The sequence below is a fragment of the Mytilus californianus genome, unplaced genomic scaffold (genome assembly GCF_021869535.1).
Source record: "Mytilus californianus isolate M0D057914Y unplaced genomic scaffold, xbMytCali1.0.p SCAF_11, whole genome shotgun sequence".
In the NCBI taxonomy this organism is placed as follows: Eukaryota; Metazoa; Mollusca; class Bivalvia; order Mytilida; family Mytilidae; genus Mytilus; species Mytilus californianus.
The window spans coordinates 54,722,158-54,745,937 of record NW_026262593.1 but is presented as its reverse complement, the minus strand read 5'-3'; the positions used below and the strand labels follow the sequence as shown (position 1 = coordinate 54,745,937).

Genomic DNA, 23,780 nt, shown 5'->3' with positions numbered 1-23,780 from the left:
CACTACTTTATTCTTAGACTGTAGCAAAATATTAACTGTAAAAAAAAACCCAGTCTTTTTATCAGTAAAAAGTTGATTTATGTTGGTAGGCAGATAAATATTTTTTTGGTTTAGTCTATCCGAAGCGACATTGAAAAAAAAACACATTGCATTCCCCTCTGAACACCATATTTCCCTCTTCCTTTCGAGAGACAAACCCAGTTAATGTGGAATTGTGTTTCCCTTGCCTTAAAGAGATATGCATCTTTTTTTCCGAGGTATCGTTCTTTTTTAGGGTTAACTTACTTCTTTTCTCCCTAAGACGAGGAGAATTAATGTTTTAATCTACTGCTCGTTATGTTTATTAAAAAATAACCGATTTTGATCATGAAACAATTTTTCTCAAAAAAGATGAAAATAAACAACATCAATGTCAACAATAATGTAAACATGGTAAAGTACATGTGTTGAGCATACTGGAGTAAGTGCATATGTAAAGAATTGCCTTGATTCAAACTGTTAAAGGAGGATACGAATGCTTTTTATCGTCAAGCGTTAACAGTTTTTTTTTTTTGCTACCGTTAGCGTCAATTGAGCTTTTTTTTTTTTTTTATCATCATTCGTCAAATCTCATTTTGAAGCAAACTTTAGCGTCAAATGGAGTAAAATGTTTATCTTCAACGTTATTTAGAAAAACAAAATTTCATCGTCATTCGTCATGTGGGGTACCCTATTCCTACCCTCTTAAACTCTGTTATGACACAGCCAAATATTTTTCAAATACAAAACTCATTACATCAAATCTAAATTATCTTACAAAGTGTTGACAGACAGACGAACATTGGTAAACAATTTATATGTCCCGTCTTTGACAGGCGTATAAAAAGTCATGCGTTTGAAAATTTGGTAACTGGAACTATGGCTATAGAGATCATTTTGGAACAAAAATCACTCTACAGTAAATGAAGAACGTGTCTGAGGACACAAATCCCACCACTCAAGCTTTGCAATTTTCAAAGGTAAAAAGGAGCATAACTGTAGAACGGTAAATGACTCACAACCCTAAATCGAACTTAGCAATTGTGGTTCTTTTAAATGTGTATGAGTTTCATAAATTTTGCATAAGACAAAATCAAGTAAGAGTGCAGAAACAAACATTGGGACGGACATACAGTCAAGGGTAACACTTACATGTTATGCTCCGGAAGCCTGTATATAGAGATCATCTGCATGCATACATTTTTGATTTGACGCCTACAGCTTCAAGTAGGGATCTATAAATATCGTGTGTTGAAAAATACCGACAGAACTAATCAGAAAATATTATCATCTGCAACGAACACTGGTATTGGGGGATAACACGGTATATGGGCTCCTAATTAAGGGATCCGGGTTCCTTTGAGCAAGTTTTTGTGCCCCAGGCCACAAAATAGGGACTCATGATTCATTTGAACAAGGTTCTGTGCCCCAGGCTGTAGTGATAGGGCTCTATCCTTTGGAGGTAGGTATCCCGGCTCCTGAAACATAGGCTCCGAATTTACCACGACAGGATGCTTGCAAAACGTAAATAAGGAACGAATTTCAGGATGAATGTTGAGAATTGGATCTTGCTGAAAAATACTGACTTGTGACCGAACTGCACCATCGGGGACTGATAGTCCATAACAGCAGTATACGGCGGTGGAAATATAAACAAGTGTTACGAAATCAGTTCTTAAAAAACTCAATTAGGTATGCCATCATCATGGCTTCCTTACGAAGTATATGACTTTTACTTATTTCTATAATCTTAGCAATTACTCGTCAGAGAAGCCTTTTATAAAGTTAATACTTATTCATTTTATAATCTGTTCAAGGCGATATCTATTTTAATCTTACCTTCAGCTTTTACTGATATGAATATACCTTTTGCTATAATCGATAAAGTTTTCCATTAAACAGCAACACTGCTTCACAGATTACCGTGTGTTTAAATCCACAATTTATGGTACTTTCGAATATAAAGGTTTGTGCTATACGTTATAATTTTATTTCCTATGCGTTTATTTGTTTATGTTTGTGTGGATCGTATTTTGTTACTTTATGTATTGTTTTAACATATATGAATTAACTTATCTGCACTTAGAAACAAAAAAATAAAAATACAGTGAGATAACTTGGGGGTCGGACAACAATAGAAAAGTAATACTTCTGACATTAAAGGAAATTGTCCATAATTTATTTACATCGAAAACTTTACAAGAAAATTGAGTTCTCTTTAACAACCTTTATATATTCTTGTAAATTGACTGTTGAAATTTGTAATCTGAAATGCAATGTATCTTTCTTTTACTTTTACTCACGATCAATATATTTATTCTTGTAAATTGATTGTTGACATTTGTAATCTGAAATGCAGTGTATCTTCTTTTTACTATTAATAACGAACAAATGCTTAAAATATTGCCATGGTTTGTCACGTATGCTTACATCATTCATCAAAGCGGTCAAATCTCATTTCAGAATTAACACCAAAAAGGACGACAAAAATCTTCCATCTTTATATTGGATAGATAAAAATCACAAAAACCTTTTAAAGAGTGATATATGACAAACTCGTCTGATGATCCAATAAATCATGTACACGTCTTTCTTTACAAGATACAATAAAAATAAGTATTGAGACAAGCTATTACTCAGTGGTTTCAATTATAAGAAGATTTTAAAATAATCTGCAAGACATATATTCAAACCCATCAAACACATTTGTGCAACAATATCGATAATTATTTTTCCTATTCCTTTATGCAATTGAGTGCATTGTGTCATTTAAATGTGTTTCTATTTTAAACCAAAGTCTTATTATATGCTTTATCGAAAATGTTCTGTCAAACAAAATTATCTACATCCGAGTTAATGTTTGGGTCGAGAAGATCTGCTTCATTTCTGGATCTTTTTAATGAAATTGACAATCTAGGAGAATGCGTGATAATTTTAATTTTTTATTCAACTTTATTCTTCTCAGTTGTAATATGCCATTATTCTTTTGAAATGATCCATTTTTTCATATTTTTCAAATAATTCCTTGCGTGCATACATCTTGATATCTAATGTATATAAAAAAATAAGAAGATGTGGTATGAATACCAATGAGACAACTCCCACCAGAGATCTTATTACATAGAGGTTAAAAAAATAAAGGTCACTGTACGGCCTTCAACAATGTGCAAAAACAATACCACATAGTCAGTTTTAAAAGGCCCCGAAATGACAAATATAAAACAATTCTAACAATAAAACAAACGGCCCGATTTATTTACAAAACAATGAACAAAAACAAAAATGATATAAAGCACCCAACAAAAAACCGATTAATTACAGGCCCCTGACTTGGGACAGGCACATACAGAATGTGGCTGGGTTAAATTAGTTTGATGGCGCCGAACCCTCCCTTTAACCTGAAACAGTGGTGTAACAGTACAATATAAGAACTAACTATAAAAATCAATTGAAAAGGGTTGAGCTAATCAGATCGATACAAATCAGAATAACATCTTACAAAGACACAGACCGGAGTTTTAATACAACCCACAACAAAAACTAAGATAACAAAAATACCGAACTCCAAGGAAAATTCAAAACAGAGAGTCCCTAATCTAATGACAAAGTTAAAAGCTCCATCACATCAAACGAATGGATAACCACTGTCATATTCCTGACTTGGTACAGGCATTTTCTTAAGTAGAAAATAGTGGATTAAACCTGGTTTAATAGCTTGCTTAACCTCTCACTTGTATGACAGTCTCATAAAATTCCATTATATTGACAACAATGTGTGAACAAAACAAACAGCCATGATAGGTTGAAATGTCAAAAAAGGGGTATAGCAGTTAACATTGTGTTATAATCTTAATCACAATAAAAACAATCAAATATGTCAATAAAGAAAAATATAGACAAGGCACATTAGCAAACACGAAAGACAAGAATACAAAAATATACCATATCACAGTAACACAATGACGGGATGCTTAAGTACCGAGCCACGTCAAATGAATATAACAAAAAACAGACAAAACAGTAAAAATAATAAACAAAGACTAATAAAAGAACACTATTACACGTAATTAGGATGATAAACAACTTTCGTACCTAGAATCTATATTTCAAGACAATCGTGTATTATTTGTAAAGTTGATATGGAATATTCATCAACTAGACACTAAGTAGAGATCTGAGAGTATTCGCAGTTACTTATAGCTACTTTGAAGCTAATAACAACTAACAAAAAATACATGCATTTAAGACTAAAAAACATGTATGTGCCTCTCAAGCAAAACTCTCTCATCAATGTAATGATGAAGAACGACTGATATTGATACTACACTAGTTTCACGGTCACCTTCAGGAATTAGATGAACGATACGACATGTTTGTTTCTACACATATCTTCGTGGTCGTTATATTGAGTCATCAAAATGGTAGGCTGATTTGTAAATTTACCATAATATTCTATTCCATTGCGTGATAGTTCAGACTGGATCCTGGATCCTAAGAAAGTTAATGATGTATAACCGTTTACGTTTTATCTGTCTACACGTGTTGTCGCTTCAATTGTGGTAACTGTTATTTTATATGCTTTTCTTTGTTGTATAGAAATGGATGTACGAGTTAATTTACATTTGATTTCTCTACTGTAACTCAATGTATTTGATATTAATAAAACATCATCCAGAATCGATTGCCTTTCCAAACATCGAGTTTCAGAAACAAGTACTGAAAGTCAAAATAACAAAAATACCAAACTCCGAGGAAAATTCAAAACGGATGGTTCCCAATAAAATGGTAAAACCAAAAGCTCAAACACATCAAACGAATGGATAACAACTGTCATATTCCTGACTTAGTACAGGCATTTTTCTTATGTAGAAAATAGTGGATTAAACCTGGTTTTATAGCTAGCTAAAGCTCTCACTTGTATGACAGTCGCATAAAATAAATAAATTTTTCCGAAATTCAGCTATTGTCTCTTCATGGATACAAAAAGGAATGATTTTTCGTAAAACAATTGTTATCTGCTAGCAGACAAGACTGACTATTGGACTGGTTGATGATAATAAGGTTATGTCATCTCAATAAGAGCGCATATTTGAGTTTTGAGTTAGTTAATAGCGAGTTTATCTTTGCTGTGTTCCATTGGATCTTGTTGTTAATAGTTTTCGGGAAAACGTTATCAAACTTTATAAAAAAAAAAAAAAAATTAAAGGCAATATTTGAACAAACATGACAAAGGTTCTTGTTAATTTGCGTTTATTGTATATGATATCGAATATACAAAAATGACACTATTAGTAAATGGTAAATCGAATAAAGTAATACCTATGACATACAATTAGTTTCTATGCCGTCATCAATTATTTGTCTCATGAATAGAATTGGCGAATATGTCATGGCTTTAATTTTACAACAACATCATAACAACAATCAGAATTTCAAGAGGCCAAAGAATAAATCATTCAATGACAATATAATTATGTTTTTCTTTGATTTCAGTAAAGGGCTACCAGCACTGAAGAGGTAGTAACTGGGCTTCCAGCACCTAAATAAGATAAATTCCGCCAAAGTTAACAAAACCTTAAAGCCGATGACCAATTATTTTACAACAACATTAAATCAACATAGCAAGTCAATTAAATATTCAACATTAAATCAACATCACAAATCAAATAATTATGCAAATGTTCAACCAAAACAAATAATTCAAATTTGTTACTAAAGCAAACACAAACATTTTCAACTTTCATAGTCTTTCAAATGTTTGGTTACACAGGGCAACAAAACATTCAATAACTAGTTACTCAAGTATTAGTAAATAACTAATAAATGGTATGTCCCAAAATAAATTGAGTATTACAACTCATCAAGACATAATGTCCTGAATGGATGGTCAATAAGTAGTTCAATAGTAGTTTGGATAGTACTGAAAAAATATATCATTCCCCAAAAAAAGAAAAATGAACACCATCGGCAACAAATAATGCTTGATGTTTGTCTTCAAAATCCGAATGTTTAATTGACTTGCAACCTATTTTACTTATGTAAGATCAAACTCCTCTATTAATGCGACGTCTAGATTTTTCCATCTTTTTATTATTAATAGCACCACTCCAATTAAGAAGTGGTAAACTAAAAGACCAAATAAATAACATTTTCGGCCTCATGAATTTTAAATCATGAAAAGTACTACTCATATTAAACAACAAGTCACCATTACAACAATTTACCAGATTATTTCTACCACAATGGATTAATAAAACTGATGGGACCCCTCTCCAATTCAATACAGCATCAATTGTCCTGTCACCATTTAACCACGTCATCCCCGACAAACCAGGACAAATTATGTTGTAACCTTTTTATCGAAGCCTAAATTTGTTCCTGTTGGTCTGTTTTTGGTATGTTCGGACGCCCTTTTTATTATAGATGAGGCATTAATCCATATGTCTCTCATTTCTGAAAGATTTCAATTAATTTATACAAATGTATCGCTTGAATGAAGAGGACTTCCATTGACCCATGTTTTTTATTTCTTTTTCAGTTTTTTTTTTCATTGAAAAATGCATGTGTTGCTGCACCTATTCTGAAGGAATGAGTATTAAATCCTTTAACATCATAATCAAGAAAATTTAATGTTTTTGTATGAATTGAATGAAATTGATATCTAGTCATTGCTTTCTCATCCATATGACAGAAGTAAGGACCGTTGTGGTGTGGTCTTTGTGAATTATAATTTGGCAGTTCACACATCAGACTACTGTTTGATTTTATAGCCAATGTAGTTTTTTGTCAAACCTCTTTGATCTGTTTTTGAAAAACGAATAGTAACATAAATAATGTTTTTGTTAAAATCCATTGTAACATCATCCTTTTGCAACACATACCCCATGTCATTAACAGATCGTATAGTAATTTCAACATCGTACTTTATTTGGCCTTTTTAATTTTTTTTTATTCGAGCGTCACTGATGAGTCTTTTGAAGACGAAACGCGTGTCTGGCGGAAATACAAAATTTCAATCCTGGTATCTATGATGAGTTTATTCTCCACCTCTAAGAAATGCACAAAATGCTAATGAGATGTGCCCAAAATAAAGTGCTTTCATATTTAGAAAACAAACTAGTAATAATGCATTAGACATTTGTGCCATCATTTCAGTTGTTATAGGTTACCTGATGTCAGGACGTGAATACAATCTGTCAAACCCAGCCAATTTTTTTTTAATAAAAAAGAATTGTGTAATGTCTTCCAAATTGTCCGCTTTAAGTTCAAAACACAGACCAGAAATATAGATTTGCAAGTTGATGGCGCATCAATTTTTTGGGATAAATAAGCTATGTATTTCATCATGTAGTCGAGACTAGGTGGCCAAATAATTGGGTATTTGCATTCCAAAAGAAATTTGTGAAAAGACTTTTCTGCCTGTTCATATACTGCTTTTGTGCTATTTAAAAAAGCGGCATCAAAAAGTTTGGAAGCTCCGAAATCAAGAGATCTCAGAATTCCTGTGGTACTGGTGTAGGTTCTACTTCTGCTGTTGGTAACTGATGACAAATGCATAGCTTTAAATTGAAAATTATATTTTAATGTCCAGAAAACTATTGCCTCAAAAGGGGCATTACTCGTTCGGATTGGGATGTTTTTGAATTAAGAATTGACACTACAGCAGAATTATCACAATGAATTATTATCTTTTTTTTCGTAAATTCTCCCCCATGAAAAAATGCTAATGCTATAGGAACTATTTCCAAATAAGTAATATCAGAGAGTATGTCTTTTGACCAGTTGTTTGGCCATTTTAAACAAGCCCAAGATCCATTTAAAAATGCTCCACAACCTAGATCTTTTCCTCCTACACTATCAATGAACAATTCCAAATCAGGACTTTTTACCCAATTAGAATCTTGAATATATGTATGCCCGTTAAATGTTGTCAAAAATGATTTCCAACTTAATAAATCTTGTTTCATGCCGTTTGAAACTTTGATAGAAGGTTGTGTTTTTTATAAACGTCTGCTAAATACTCTTGACGGCAAAGCTTTTGTACAAAATACTAAGCAACTAGTAAATGATTGCATGTGCTTTAGAGTAACCTTTTTTTATGACTCGAAAGGAAATCAATTAATTTCAACAACTTTGTAATTTTGTCAATAGGAATTTTTATCATCATATTTTGAGAATCAATTATTAAACCAAGGTATTCAATAATTGTTGATGGACCTTCAGTTTTTTTATCTGCAATAGGCACACCTAGTTCCATACAAATTTCATCGAAAATCAAAATCAAATGCTTGCAGTTGTCAGTATCAGCCTCACCAGCGAAAAAGAAATCATCTGAATAATGATCCAAATTATCTACATTTGTTCTACTTGAAACAGTCAAATGTAATAATGTTGAAAACTTCTCAAAAGCAGCACAAGATATTGAACAAACCATGGGCATTGCTTATCTATGTAATATTTATCTCATAATTTAATGCCTTATCAGTCAAAATCACCTGGGTACACTTTTAATGATCGAATTGCTAATTTATTATCCTTTTTTCCTAAAAGTGCTTTTTTTTTCCTAATTTTTTAATTATATTTGTTGCATTATCAAATGAAGAGTATTCAACTTTTGTGTAAATCTCATCTATGTAATCATTAACAATGGAATTTGGTGGGTATGACAAATGCGTTATTAATGTAAGACAACCAGTGTTTTTTTTTTTTTTGTATTAAACCAATGGGAGAGCAACGTAATTTGGAGATGGGCTTTTCTTTAAAAGGTCCAGCCATTCTACCAAGTTCTATTTCGCTTAACTGAGCTTTCTTTTACAGACAATAAATTTGCAAATTCTCTAGAGTATCTTGGTCCCGTGTAATTCAATTTAAACCCTTGTTTAAAAACATCTAACAATAACTTAGAACCAGAAAAATTTGGATAATCCTTTAATATATTTTCCAATATGTCAACTCTAATGGGTGAGACACCTAAATGCCATAAGTCAAACTGAAATTTCTTTTTATCTGACATTCAAAGAAAGAAATATTATATAACAAACTATTTTTTTGGGCAAAGTTATTACCAACATTTTGCTGAAAACGTCTGTTGTCAGTTTGAACTCTTGGTTCGAAAGTTCTATTACCATTACCTGGCGCCCAATGCTTGTTGATATCTAAACCTAAATATCTCCTATATCTTATGGATGGGTGATTCAAAGAACATTTTAAACATGAATGACTGAACCTTAAACTATAACGAGAGAAAACTCCTTTAAATTTAAAGTCGTAGCATTTGTTAATTCGTGGTTGTTGCGTATTAGCCATAATTGAGCATCAATTATATCCCAATTTATTGTAGGATTTCTTGCAACTCTTAATCTTAATTGCTGATCATACATGAACCACTTTTCAATAGTACTATCAGCTGCAACACCCCTTAAGATAGTTATGTAACCAAACAGTTGACTAGCTTTCATTGGATGTCTCTGAATCAAAACTTGTGAATAAGCTAAAATAAATTTAGGAAGATGTTTTTGTACATTCCAATGTATATTGCTTTAATCGACCATTAAGAATTTCAGCAAGTCAATATGGCGACTAAATCTATAGTTACAACATATCAAATATGGATTTGTCGGTAAATAGTAGCCAATGAAAATTATGTTTATTACAAATTGCAAGTGTTTTCGTTTAGAATTATAAGGATTGAACACCTTTGGACTTGTTTTTAGTTTGTGTATTAATCGACCCAGTTTACACATCAATAACTTCTAGAGAAATGTGTTTAATCCTATAATGTATCAAAGCAAGTCATCGAACTTAAAGCAGATTATTCAAATTAAACTTATGATTTTCTACGTTTCAGTTTAAAATGGCGACATCCATATCTATATGCGATATTTGTATGACAGATGATAAGACACAATCTGCCTCTGTTTGGTGTTCCGAATGTGAAGAAGCCATGTGTAATGATTGTGAAAAACAACATGACCGGATGAAATTAACAAAGAACCATAAAACTATACTTATTGAAGATTACCTGAAACTTTCTGGTTCTGTTACTGACATCAACCAGGAATGTAAAGTTCACAATAGAAAATTCGATTTTTACTGCTTAATTCACAACGATCCATGTTGTGTGTCATGCGTTTCTGAAAACCATGACACATGTAAAGAGTTCAAGCCATTGATTGAAGTTGTGAAGATTTAGAAGATAGGGCAAAGGACATTAGTGATCTTATTAGCAATCTGATAAAGGATAAACAAGGCCAAAAGGCAAGTTTTGAGCTTCAGAAAAATGAAATTATATCCGGAGTGCAAAACGTCCGACAGGCAATAAAAAATCATTTAGATAAACTCCAAACAGATATTTTGGCTAAATTGGACAACGAAGAAAAAACGAAATGTAAAAGTATTGATAAGTTTATTGAAAAGATCTCAGAAATGCGTAAAAATATCGATGAAATGTTAAACGATTTAAACAGATAAAAAAACACGCATCCGACTTCCAAGCTTTCCTTGGTTTACACGAATGGAATAAAATAATTGAGATAGAAGACAAAAATTGGATGTCTTTACAAATCGACAAGATAATGAACACTTTTGACATTCACATAGAATTTTCGCCGATACTTTTCAAGTTTGAGAAAAACATCAAAGAACTAGGGAAGTTATTTGTAACGCCTTGTTCCTCACAGAAAATACTTCTGAAGAAGGAGAAACAAGGACAAACATTAATTTCCATGTCAAGCACTATAGATAACATTAAATTGACAAGAAATTGCTCTTTCGAGACACCAATTGGATCATCAAGGAACCCAATTATATCAGGTATCGATATGTTCGACGATAGTAGAATCGTGTTGGCCGATCAATCGTCAAACAATAGACTAGTTATCATGAATCAAGATGGCGGGTTTATTAAAACCATAAAACTTGAAAGTCAATGCTTTGATGTTGCAGTGATAGAGAAATACACAGTTGCTACAACATTAGTTGGAAAGAAGAAAATTGCTTTCGTTGACATTAATTCGTCTAAAGTACAAAGGTCAATACCTACAAATAACCGATGCCTCGGTTTAACTTATTCAGGTGAACAATTAGTCGTCAGTCTCGATGAAGGGAGGATTAAGTTCTTTGATCTTTCAGGTAATACTTTGTCAACGTTGTCAGTAGCCGGTAAATCAAGTTGTTGTTCCGTGTTTGATAATCATCTTTATCACACAACACATCGCAGTGATGCAGTCTACGAAGTTGAACTGAATGGTGAAGTTCGTTGGAAATTTGACTGTCAGAAATCAGATTTGCCACTTGGTATAACCAACGATGCATCTGGGAATATCTTTGTAACGTGTAACGCTAGTAATCAATTGATGGTCGTAGGAAAGATGGAAAGAAATCTAGAATTCTCTTTACAAAAGAAGATGGACTGCAGAAACCTTTAGCTATCCACTACGACCGCAAATCGCATACTCTTCTCGTGTGTAATGAATCCGGGAAATGCTTTGTATATACAGTTACATAATGAATTATTCTAAAATACAAAAGAAGAAAATAGTTTGATATATCGATGGTATCTAGCATTCCATCGCTAAACACTTTCCTTATAAAGTCTGGTTCTAGGGAAGCATTTTGTTTGTCATCGAGTGAAGTACCTAAAGCTTTGTACATATCGTCATAGATACAGAAAAGATGTCTTTGTATTATAATTCAAAAGTAATGCTAAAATCTTGTTGAAAAATTGTTATTTGTTTAATTCAAATTTTCGAGGTAAAATTGGAACATTTTTAATTATCGTATTCATGAAAAGATAGTGCAATATCAGAAAACGGTCACACTTGTTTCTTTTTCCATGAGCTTTTGTCAAGCAACTTTCTCACTAGACTAATCCTAATTTGATTCTGGAAGATCAAATTGATAGCTAACCTACACAAAGGATCAGTTTGAGCTGTTGTAATCATTTGGCGTCCGTCTTTCATGGTTGTCGTCCGTCGTCAGTTGTCATCGTCTGTCGTCCACGACGTTGTCCGGTAATTTTTATAAAAATCGTCACACCTTAAACTAATCAGCATAACTGAACCAAATTTGGCATCATCATGCTTTTGATCCTCTTTTCGGACAAGAAGTTTCCGATGATTCAGCTCGAAAATCAACTTGGCCACCAAGGCAAAACACAAAGCATTCGGGTAAAATGCAAGTACAGTCTTCATTAAAAATCCGTTATAGATAAAGAAAATGGGAAAGACCCAACAAACATTGTAAAATAAGGGGATGTGGTATGATATCCAATGAGTCAACTACCGATCAAATAACGTGGATGTTACAAATTATAGGTCACCGTACGGCCTTAAACAATCAGCAAAACTCATTCCTTAGAGTCAGCCATAAAATGTCCCTAACAATTTTACCAAAAAAAAAAATCAACGGTCTGATTTAGAACAAAAAATCAATATCACAGGCTGGTGAAAAAGAAGGTGTCGTGGCCAAACATGTTTGTGTGCGCTCTACTCTCCCCCTTACCTGGGACAAAGTTGAAACAGTTCAAAATAGGAACAAACTGTTGAACCCATTCCGAAATGGTTTGACACTCCACATTTGGTCGACACAAAATATGTTCAGAATGTCAAGATCCACTAAATATCTATTTTGACCAAACTTTTCAGACGACTCCTTATGTGATTTCTTGCCTTAATAGATCTTTGTTACTTATTTTGTTTTTGTATTTCCTTATTATCTTGAATACTATAATATACAAAGGAAATCTTGAAAATCAAAAATGATTGGCATTACTAGATCTACAAAAAAGTCTGATAGTTCAAATCGAAAGTCGACCCCCTTTAGGAGTAATTGTCCATCAATGAAGATTTTTACTATTTTTGAGGATTTAACCTTTTATCTTGAAATATATCATAGATAGAGATAAACTTCAACGACAAAAAAAGATCAGCAAGTCAAGATCTACAAATTAGTCTTCTTGCTGAAAACGTAAGTGGATTCTTTATCGCCCTTATTTAGATTTTTTACTAATTGTTTTGGTTTTTACCTATTATCATGATTTTATTGAAAACTAAAAAAGAAAAAGAGAAACTTAACATATCAAAAACGATCAGCAGGATCTGGAAATAAGTCAAATGGCTGAACTCACCAATTGAATACCTGTAGGAGATCTTTCCCCTAAATGACGACTTTTACTATTGTAATTGTTTTGTATACTATAAAAAAAGATCCAGATAAAAATTCAAAAAAAAAACAGAAAGAATAATCGGCAATACAAAATCTTTATTCGGATCAAGATAGCCAAAATTGTCAATTGTCTCATTGCAGGAGTTTTCACAATTAAATGACGCTATTTACCATTTTCGTGTTTTTACGGCAAAATCTATAGTAGATAGAGAGAAACTGTAAACAGCTGAAATGATTAGCAAAACAACATAAAAAAATAAGTTAAACAGTCGAAACTGTCAAAGAACATTGCATGGGAGTTATAGCTCTTTAATGTCATTTTGCCTTCTTTTTTTTTATTTTTGCGACATCATCAGCTTTAGAAAAATGGAAAACCCCAAAATAATCAGAAAGACAATATCAACAAATAGGTAGACAAAGAAGAAATTGTCGACCGTTTATAGGGGTTATTATCCATAAAATACCATTTCACAAAGTTTTGCATTTTCGTCAAAGACTACAAAAGATAGGAAGAAACTGTAAAAAAAATATTAGAAAGACACGATTTAGAAATAAGTCAAATGGCCAAAATTATCAGATCTTTCCTTCAACGCATCTCTGGTTTTCAAATGTTTAAATGTTTAGGTTGAAGCGTTCCTCATTAAGGTAAATTCAGAACAGCGTTTCGGACGGACAAACGTGTTTATTTCATTTACTAGCACTGCGTTTATATTGCTGTTAGTGGGTTGTTAGTCCCCGGTGTATCATCAACTCAGTAACACCCTTTCCAGTTCTATAGATCTTAAACAATAACTTATTACAACTCCAGATCATTACAGTAGCCAATGTTATATCCTATCCCATCATTGTGTTATTGTTACATGATCTCTGTCTGTTTTTGCTACGAATTTGGTGGTCAAAAGTTTCCAATTAGTTACCTATAGTTTCACAAGTCAACTTATACAAAAAGAGGAAGTTCAACCCTTACACGTAGCCATCTGTGCATTTTTGTGTCGGCCCATTTGTTTTTAAACTTAATTTTGCGTCGTTAGGTAAAACTCAATTTGCCGCAGTAAAAACTCTGTTAAAATAACAACAAGTTATCTTCTAAGCAAAACATAGCTTTCAATTTGAAATTTTCGGACACATAAAAACGTATATTTTTTATGTATTTGGTGAAGCCATGTCTTAAAACTTGCCTGTTGTCAGAATACATTTTGAGGTGTGAATACGGTTATATTAGCTAAAGATTATTCCTAGCAAATATGATTAATCTAACATGCTTAATGCATATAGTAACCGACGCTTCATCTTAAAAAAAGTAGTATCAACCCAGTGCTGTAAAAAATTTAAAAAATATGACACTTTTATGCTTCCGAATCACTTTTCTGAATTAACCTTCATCAGAAACGCTGAAAGCCAAATGTTTGAAATTCAAAGATGTGTAAGTATCATCTAATGTCAAATTTGCCTGAGTAGTTGGAACCTTTGTTTCTTAATAATTACTAAATTTATAAACTAGAAATGTTTGTTATAAATCATGTCAGTTCCGAATCATTGACTTCTAAGCTGGTGATACCCTAGGAACTAATAGTTGAAAATCCGTATAAATGAGGCATGAAATTGAAGTCAAAATAGTATCAAGTATCTTGGTATAAAATTTGAAACATTTTAAGTTTTCTCAACAAATCCTATTAGGATAAATATTTTCAAAAAACGTAGCATCCACAACATTGGTCTTCGCGCATTTCTGTGCGCTTGTTTTCATTTAAAAGAAGACATTTTTATAATTTGGCATCACTTTTTCAAGCTAATACTATAAATTAATATAAAGGATTCAATTTCGAGAGGAGATATCGCAATAGGTTATCTTAATTTAAATTGAATTAGCACTTTTTTTAACTCTTTTTGCGTAACAAGTAACCAAACAAAGAAAGTTACTGGAATTGTTTCTTTAAATACATATTTTGCAAAACATTTTATAAAGCCACCTCTGCATGTTCCATTTCAAATGTCTATGATCGTTTTATTTTAATTAACAATTTTCATATATATTTGCCTATTCCATCATTGATATTATAATTACCAGTTTTTTTTATATCATATCATTCGAATGCATCGCAATATTGTTAACGAGTAGCTCATTATTACAAATTATCAATGTACTTCACAGTGTTTCATTATCATTATTAATGAGAGATACCAATAGTTATCTGAGACGAATATAGCATGTTCATTGTGCAAACACAACACAAAACTGTGATAACGTGATATTTATAACGACATATTAATTTCCAGGAAATTAAAACATAAATATATTGTGTTGAGAAGTCTGCATATTATTATGATGAAAAAAAGCATATCGAATATTTAAGGATATTTTCAAAGAAATATATTTTACATTATCAAATGAAGTTGAACGGCGACTTTTCACTATGTTAAGTTCAGTACGCAGAAGTTAGAAATATTAATAGGCAGACATACAGGGATTAAATGAAGTAAATAATCTGAAATTATGCTACATTGAAGTTGAGGATGAAATTTGTTTTCTTTCTCAGTGACCTGGTTTGAAATTCAAAATTGAACTATACTAACGGTACAACCTGCCCAAATATTCAAAATTAATACGATATACCCTATATACGTCGACCGAATGTTATTCTATAATTGAAAGCATATGTTTGCTATGAGGTTCCTGATAGTGTCCTTCGTTTAAGTGTTATTTAAATATTAGGCCATTTTTCTCATTCTTAATTGTTTGCTCATTATTCTCTATTCATTATGTTTTATCATATTTGATTGTTTATAGTACTCTTCGTTTTTTGGTCTATCTTATCATTGCCGTATGTTCTGTGTTTTCCATATTCTCTTTTGTGTAAACCCCATCAAGACCCTCTATTATTGTGTTAATGTTTCATCTAGAATATATATAAAATATAATTTAGTTTTTGGTAGTATGACCGTCTACATAATCATATCTTTTGTATGCATGATCATTTGTGTTTTCAGATTATATATATATTTCACTTGTTTAATTGCCAAATTAACCAATGTAAAATGCAATTAACCAATGTAATAATTATGTAATTAACCAATCTAATATGTAATCCATTGAATGCATTTCAACTTGATTGCACTGCTCATTCCTGGACTTAATGATAGACAAAATGAAAACTCTGCATTGTTTCAAATGGTATCTGATCGTATCAAGACTCAAACAGTCAAAGGGACATAACCGTAGTTGTTTGTGAAAGCTGTATCACGTGACAGTACTTCCTGATTGCATTTCGGTCAGCAGACTGTAATAACACTTACACAAAGGATCTGTAATAATTGTTGTAACTAGTTTTTGTTAACAAACTGAGTCTTAAAGTAAGTACTTAACTTATTGTCCGACATGAACTTTATGATTAAATTTGTTCTTTCGTTTTCTTGATCTGTAATCAAGACAATAAACTTTCTGTGGTATTTTCAATCGATTTGTTTTGTTTGAATGCGTACATAACTTGGTTTAGAGATAATAGATAGAATATCTATCTTAATAAGTATATGTAAATATATGTCGGTAACCTTAGTTTTGAAATAGATTTTATGGATACAAAATATATTGTAATTATTTCATATAAATATATGTCGGTAACCTCAGTTTTGAAATAGAGTTTATGGATACAAGATATATCGTAATTACTTCATGTAAAAATATGTCGGTTAGTTTTGAAATAGATTTGATGGATACAAGATATATCCTAATCAGTTCATGTTAATATATGTCAGTAAACCCTTAGTTTTGAAATAGAGATTATGGATACAAAATATATCTTAATTAATTCATGTTAATATATGTCAGTACATTGTAGCCTTAGTTTTGGATTAGAGTTGATTGATATAAGATATATCTTAATTAGTTCATGTAAATATATGTCGGGTACCTTAGTTTTGAAATAGAGCTTATGGATACAAGATATATCTCAATAGTTTCATGTAAATATATTTCGGTAACCTTAGTTTTTTAGATAGAGTTTATGGATACATAATATGTCTTATATAGTTCATGTAAATATACGTCAGTAACCTTAGTTTTGAAATAGAAAAGAATTTGTATCAAATATTTCATGAACAGTTTTGAGTATTGCAGTTTTTTCCTTATTCTGTCAACACACTCGTTCAGCATACATTTTATGTTTCAATTAGATATACTGTCATATACTGAATATATATAGAGTAATTAGTAAATTAATGTATTTATAGATGATAAAAGTTGTTCTATCTATCTGTCTATTTCTTATATCAATGTAACTTACGAAAAAGAAATATATACGGGATCAGTAAATTTCACTCTCACTCCATATGGCATTTACTGTCCCCGTATACACCGTATTAGGTCACTAGCACACTGTGTAACGAATTTATCGTGCAGACTATCTCAACGTGTGGCATTCAAACTAGTGGCCTATTTAACTGTAATAAAGTAATCTAAATAAAGTAAAGTCTTCAATATTAAGAAACAACTTTCATTTGTCTATATAAAAACAACTATAACAATTTGTTAGCTTTTAATGTTTTTTTTTCATTTATTTTCAATCGTTTATCATGATTTTCTTCATCTGTTGTCTGGGCGACACGTTGCAGATTTTTCTTCAACATCTTTTTATAAAGCCACGTTACACTGCTACTAACCGTTTATTAAAATAAAACACTCCCGGTATTAATGCATAGGGTCTCCCCGTGTTCGCTTTTAACCAATGATATTCATAGACATGTATAGGACGTAAGCTAATCTATAATACGGTATAATTCTTTGGTTTTTAGTATCTAGTATGTTGTTATTTTAGAGTTTACTGCCTTTTATTTTATGTTCTTTTGTGTACATTTTGTTAATCTACTGAAGATCGAGATCTCAACAAGCTAGGTTAAACCAATCACAAGTCCATGGACAATTTAAGTAATTCAACTCGACAGCCATATATTTTATCTTAAGGTTTGTCGTTATGTGAAGAACTCGATGTTGGTTGCATATCATTAATGGTTTTGGTCAAATTGTTTTATTCATATGCAGATAAAATAAACAAGAAAAATGTTGTTTCTTCTTGCCCTTTTGACCACCATTTCAGAAAAAGTCTTCTTGTGAATAAATTCAAGAAAAAATTGAACTACCTTTATTGCTTTCATTTCATTGGAAGGAACCCCAAAAAGCTTATTATGAACTAGTATATATATTTGTTTAGGGGCCAGCTGAAGGACGCCTCCGGGTGCGGGAATTTCTCGCTGCATTGAAGACCTGTTGGTGGCCTTCTGCTGTTGTCTGTTCTGTGGTCGGGTTGTTGTCTCTTTGACACATTCCCCATTTCCATTCTCAATTTTATTGTTTGAAAATGTAATATATGTATCCTGAAGATATCTTGATCTTGAAAAGCTGAAAAAAGATGTCAAAATTTCATTTTCCTGTGAGGTGAGCGAGCCAGGCTCCTAGGAACTTTAAGTTTAACTTTAAATTTACAAATTCATAAAAGGTTTAGTTATTTACCAGTCAGTGCATTTTTAGCTGAATTTAAACACTACATGCTTATAATTTTTGCTATCGATTTACAGATTAAAGCAATCTTAAATTACCAGGATAGTCAAAAAGGTAGAAATGAATTAAATTCGAAGAAGTTTTTTTTTTTTTTTTAGTAATTTCGTTTATACAAAATATATTCATAAATATGATGTTTCTGCTAAAATTCTAACGTTAAGGACAAAAACAAAAAAAGAAAGAAATACTGGACTATTTGTGCCGACGACAATATCTACATTTATTTACAGATTCGAAAGTGTCGCTTACTTTGACCTGACTAAATATTTAATAATCTATCATCAAATATTATCTAGCTTAAAACACATGAAAATCAAATAAAACTAATAATTTTTGTTTCCATATTTCAGTTGAAAATGGCGACGTCCTTACCAATATGCGATATTTGTATGACAGATAGTACGAAAAAATCTGCCTCTGTTTGGTGTTCAGAATGTGAAGAAACCATGTGCATTAATTGTGAAAAACCACATAGCCGGATGAAACTAACTAAGAACCATAAAACCATACCTATAGAAGATTACCAGGAACTCCTAGTTCTGTTGCTGACGTCAAACAGGAATGTAAAGTTCACAATAGGAAATTAGATTTTTACTGTGTAATTCACAACGAGCCAGGTTGTGTGTCTTGCGTTTCTGAGAAACACGGCGCCTGTCAAACATTGAAGCCATTAACGGAAGTAGTGGACGGAGTGAAATCATCTGCTGCATTTGAAGATTTAGAAGATAGAGCCAAGGATATAAGTGAACTTATCGGCAATTTGATGAAGAATAAACAAGATAATAAAGCAAATTTTACGTTTCAGAAAAATGGAATTAGATCCGAAGTGCAAAAAGTACGAAAGATAATAAATACTCATTTAGATAAACTCCAAACAAATGTTTTAAATAAATTGGACAACGAAGAGAAAAATCAAATGAACATTATAGATAGTTTTATTGAAAAGATCTCAGAAATGCATAAAAATGTCAATCAAATAGTAAACGATTTGAAACAGATCAAACAATACGCATCCGATTTCCAAGCTTTCCTTGGTATCCATGAATGGAATAAAAAAATTGAAGCAGAAGAAAAAGATTTCATGTCTTTCCAAACTGACCAGATAATGGACACTGTTGATATCCACATAGCATTTTCACCGATACTATTGAAGTTCGAGAAAGACGTCAAAGAATTAGGAAAATTAGAAGTAAAGTTTTCTTCCTCAAAGAAAATTCGTTTAAAGAAGGAGAAACAAGGACAAATTTTAGTTCCCGTTTCTCACACTGTAGATAACATCGAATTGACAGAGATTCGTTCTTTTCAGACACCTGATGGAGAGTCCAGTCTAACACTTATAACAGGAATTGATATGTTTGATGACGGGAGAATCGTGCTGGCCGATAACAACACTGTGAACAACAGACTTGTTATCATGAATCCAGATGGACAGTTTTTAAAAAACATAAACCTTCACGATAAGTGCTTTGGTGTAGCAGTGATAGATAAAGATACAGTTGCAACAACGTTAACTAATCAGCTGAAAATTGATATCGTTGATGTAAACTCGTCAAATGTACAACGGTCCATACCTACATGTTATACGTGCTTTGGTATACACTATACAGCTGAACAACTAGTCGTCAATCTGAACAAAAAGACCATTCAATTCTTTGATCTTTCTGGTAATACTTTGTTAACGTTGTCAACATCTAACAATTCCAGTAATTGTTCCTTGTTTAATGATAAACTGTATTACACTACAAGTAAAAGTGATAACGTCTACTCCACTGAATTGAATGGAGAAACTCGTTGGAAATTTGACTGTCAGAAGTCAGATTATCCTTCTGGTATAACCAATGATGCGTCTGGAAATATTTTCGTAGCATGTAGGAATAGCCATCAAGTGATGGTATTAGGAGAAGAAGGGAAAACATCTAGAATTCTTTTAACAAACGAAAATAGTCTACAGAAACCTAGAGCAATACATTACGACCGCAAAAATAACTTCCTTTTTGTATGTAATATATCTGGACAGTGCTTCGTATACAAAGTTACATAATTTGCATTGTCATTCTAACAGTTCCGAATTAAAAGAGAACAGAATTGACAAAAAAAGTATTCCAAATTGTATGAATTATTCAAATCTTCAAAGAAATCTAATTACTATGTGATTAGTTACTTCAAATATATATTGTTTAAGGTAAACAGAATTTCGGTATAATAGAAACCCTATTCAATTTATCTCAATTTCGTCCGTGTCTGATAAATATTCCGTCATCTGTTCATAACTTTGTAGTTCCTGTATGAGGATATTGTTTTGCTGAGATTTAAAGCACTATCATAGTTTATAAATGTTTTTATGCCCCCGCCATAGCGGAGGGGGCATTAAGTTTTATCCTGGTCCGTCTGTACGTCCGTCCGTCCGTCCGTACGTCCAAAAGTTGGTTTCCGTTCTCAAACTTTAGATTGCCTCAACCAAATGTTATGAAACTTACACACAATGCTTATTACTACAAAATACAGATCAAGTTTTAATTTTGGTGGCATCACTTTAACCGTTCTAGAGTTATGCCCCTTTACAAATGGAGAAAATGCTGAATTTTTCGTTTCCGTTCTCTAAAGTAGGTTTGCCTCAACTAAATGCTATGAAACTTTTACACAATGGTTATTACCACAAAATACAGGTCAAGTCGGAATTTTTGTGGTGTCACTTTAACCGTTCTAGAGTTATGTCCCTTTACAAACGGAAAAATTGCTGAATTTTTTGTAACCGTTCTCTAACCTAAGTTAGCCTCAACCAAATGTTATGAAACTTACACTCAATGCTTATTACCACAAAATACAGATCAAGTTTGAATTTTGGGGGTTTCACTTTTATTGTTCTAGAGTTATGCCCTTTACAAATGGAAAAATTGCTGAATTTTTCGTTTCCGTTCTCTAACTTAGGTTTGTCTCAACTAAATGGTATGAAACTTTTACACAATGCTTATTACCACAAAATACAGATCAAGTCGGAATTTTGGTGGTGTCATTTTAACCGTTCTAGAGTTATGCCCCTTTACAAATGGAACAATTGCTGAATTTTTCGTTTCCGTTCTCTAACTTAGGTTAGCCTCAACCGCAAAATGTTATGAAATTATACACAATGCTTATTACTACAAAAAACAGATCAATTTTTTTTTTGGGGGGTGTCACTCTTATTGTTCTAGAGTAATGCCCCTTTACAAATGGAAAAATTGCTGATTTTTTCGTTTCCGTTCTCTAACTGAAGTTTGCCTCAACCAGATGTTATGAAACTTATACACAATTGTTATTACCACAAAACTCAGATCAAGTACAAATTTGGGTAGCGTCACTATTACCGTTTTTCAGTTATGTCCCTTTATAACTTTAAATGATAGACAAGCGGGGGCATCATCTGTGTCTCATGGACACATTCCCCATTTATTTTTTAAATACATGCTGTAAAATTAATCAATATCATGACGAAACCGTTTTGTTTACTACTTTAGCCGCAAGTATTTGTAAAATGTAGATCTTTGATAGGACAATGTTTGAAAAGAAACGAATGTCAAACTGTTCAAACAATATTTTATGGATAGCAAAAATTTCAAAATAGTAAACATGTGAAAAAAATCATGATTTGAAAAATATCAATAAATGTAGATTGGCAGTTGAATCCTTTTATAAAATGCATTGCTTGGAAAATACCATTTGGGTTACAAAAGGAAAAGAAAAATGGTCGACATTATCATCGTGACATCATATTTACACCAAAAATAACAATTTTAAAAATATAAATGCAAAAATGAAACTGCACTTCTGAGAAAAATTAAAACTCATAAGAACGACGTCCGCTGTTGCACATGAAAACAACATAAACATTACACAACACAAAAAGCTTTATTTAAGGTAGCTGGGGTGTCTTCCTCCATCTTGGATTTTGAAATAGCAGATAAAAATCGATCGAGATCTTGAATGAAATGTGCAAACTTTGAGAGTAGTATGTAATTAATGTATTATATTTGTCATGTTAATATATAAAATTATGTATTTTGTCATATTAACGGTTGTATTGAAAAAAAACAGAATATTTTTGTTTGACTCATTCTTATCAATTTTGCCACATAAGGGGTGAGAACTCAGATATAAGGGGGAGATAAATCATACAAAGTAATTTTTATAATAGAATGTGTTGTGAATTTACCTATTTTAGTATGTAGCAAGAAAACGCGTCCGGTGACTCCATTTTTTATTTTTCTTATCTGAAAGCATATTATTAGGGCTATCTTCTCATATTTTATCTTAAAATGCATAATTTATGCAAAATATGACAATTTTGCACAACCCATACCTTTTTATTATATTATGGGAAAAAAGCATGATGTAAACTACATTTTGACAAATTATTAAAAAAATCTATGGATTTTAATTAAGACGACCTGCCCCCCACCTCCACCCCCCCCCCCCCCCCCCCTCCCCCCTTCTACCTTAAAGTTATTATGATCTTGACAATGGCAAAGATAAGCTTTGAAGAGATTTTAAAGCCGATAAAACAAATGCACATAACATTACAGAACGAAACATGCACACATACACAGTCAAATTTTGCTCACGTGAATTTTATGCTAGATTCATTTGAAATTTTTTAAATGTGAATTTCAAATATCAATGGTGTCCAAGTTGAAAAATATTAACCCCAAACTTAAATTTTTGTAATAAAGAAGTAATATAATTATAAAAATGTAATATTTGTTTCATACCTTCCGTTCTATGCCTTGACAATGTCAACTTATTTATAAAATTATATTTTCAGGTGAAATTCACGTGAAAAAGTTTATGTACACTTCACGTGAAAAATTTCACATTAAATTCACGTGAACATTTTCATGTTTAATTCACGTGAATAATTTGAAGTACTTCATCAATCTGGAAAAAAATGCTGCAAGTTATCTAAATTACGACACCTTAAATACAACTTCAATTTTTCAAAACATATATATACATTTTGTGCATATTGATTTTTATCATAGTAGACAAACGCAAGTAACATCATTATCAAGTA

The 23,780-nt window shown here is 31.9% G+C and overlaps 1 protein-coding gene across 1 annotated transcript; it reads left to right on the top strand.

Moving 5' to 3' along the window:
* The first annotated feature begins 16,424 nt into the window (after nucleotides 1-16,424).
* LOC127720346 (uncharacterized) lies at nucleotides 16,425-20,787 on the top strand. Its single transcript, XM_052226928.1, has 2 exons — nucleotides 16,425-16,533; nucleotides 19,084-20,787. The coding sequence occupies exon 2, from the start codon at nucleotides 19,497-19,499 to the stop codon at nucleotides 20,772-20,774; it is 1,278 nt and encodes a 425-aa protein (XP_052082888.1). The 5' UTR covers nucleotides 16,425-16,533; nucleotides 19,084-19,496; the 3' UTR covers nucleotides 20,775-20,787.
* Nucleotides 20,788-23,780: the final 2,993 nt, after the last annotated feature.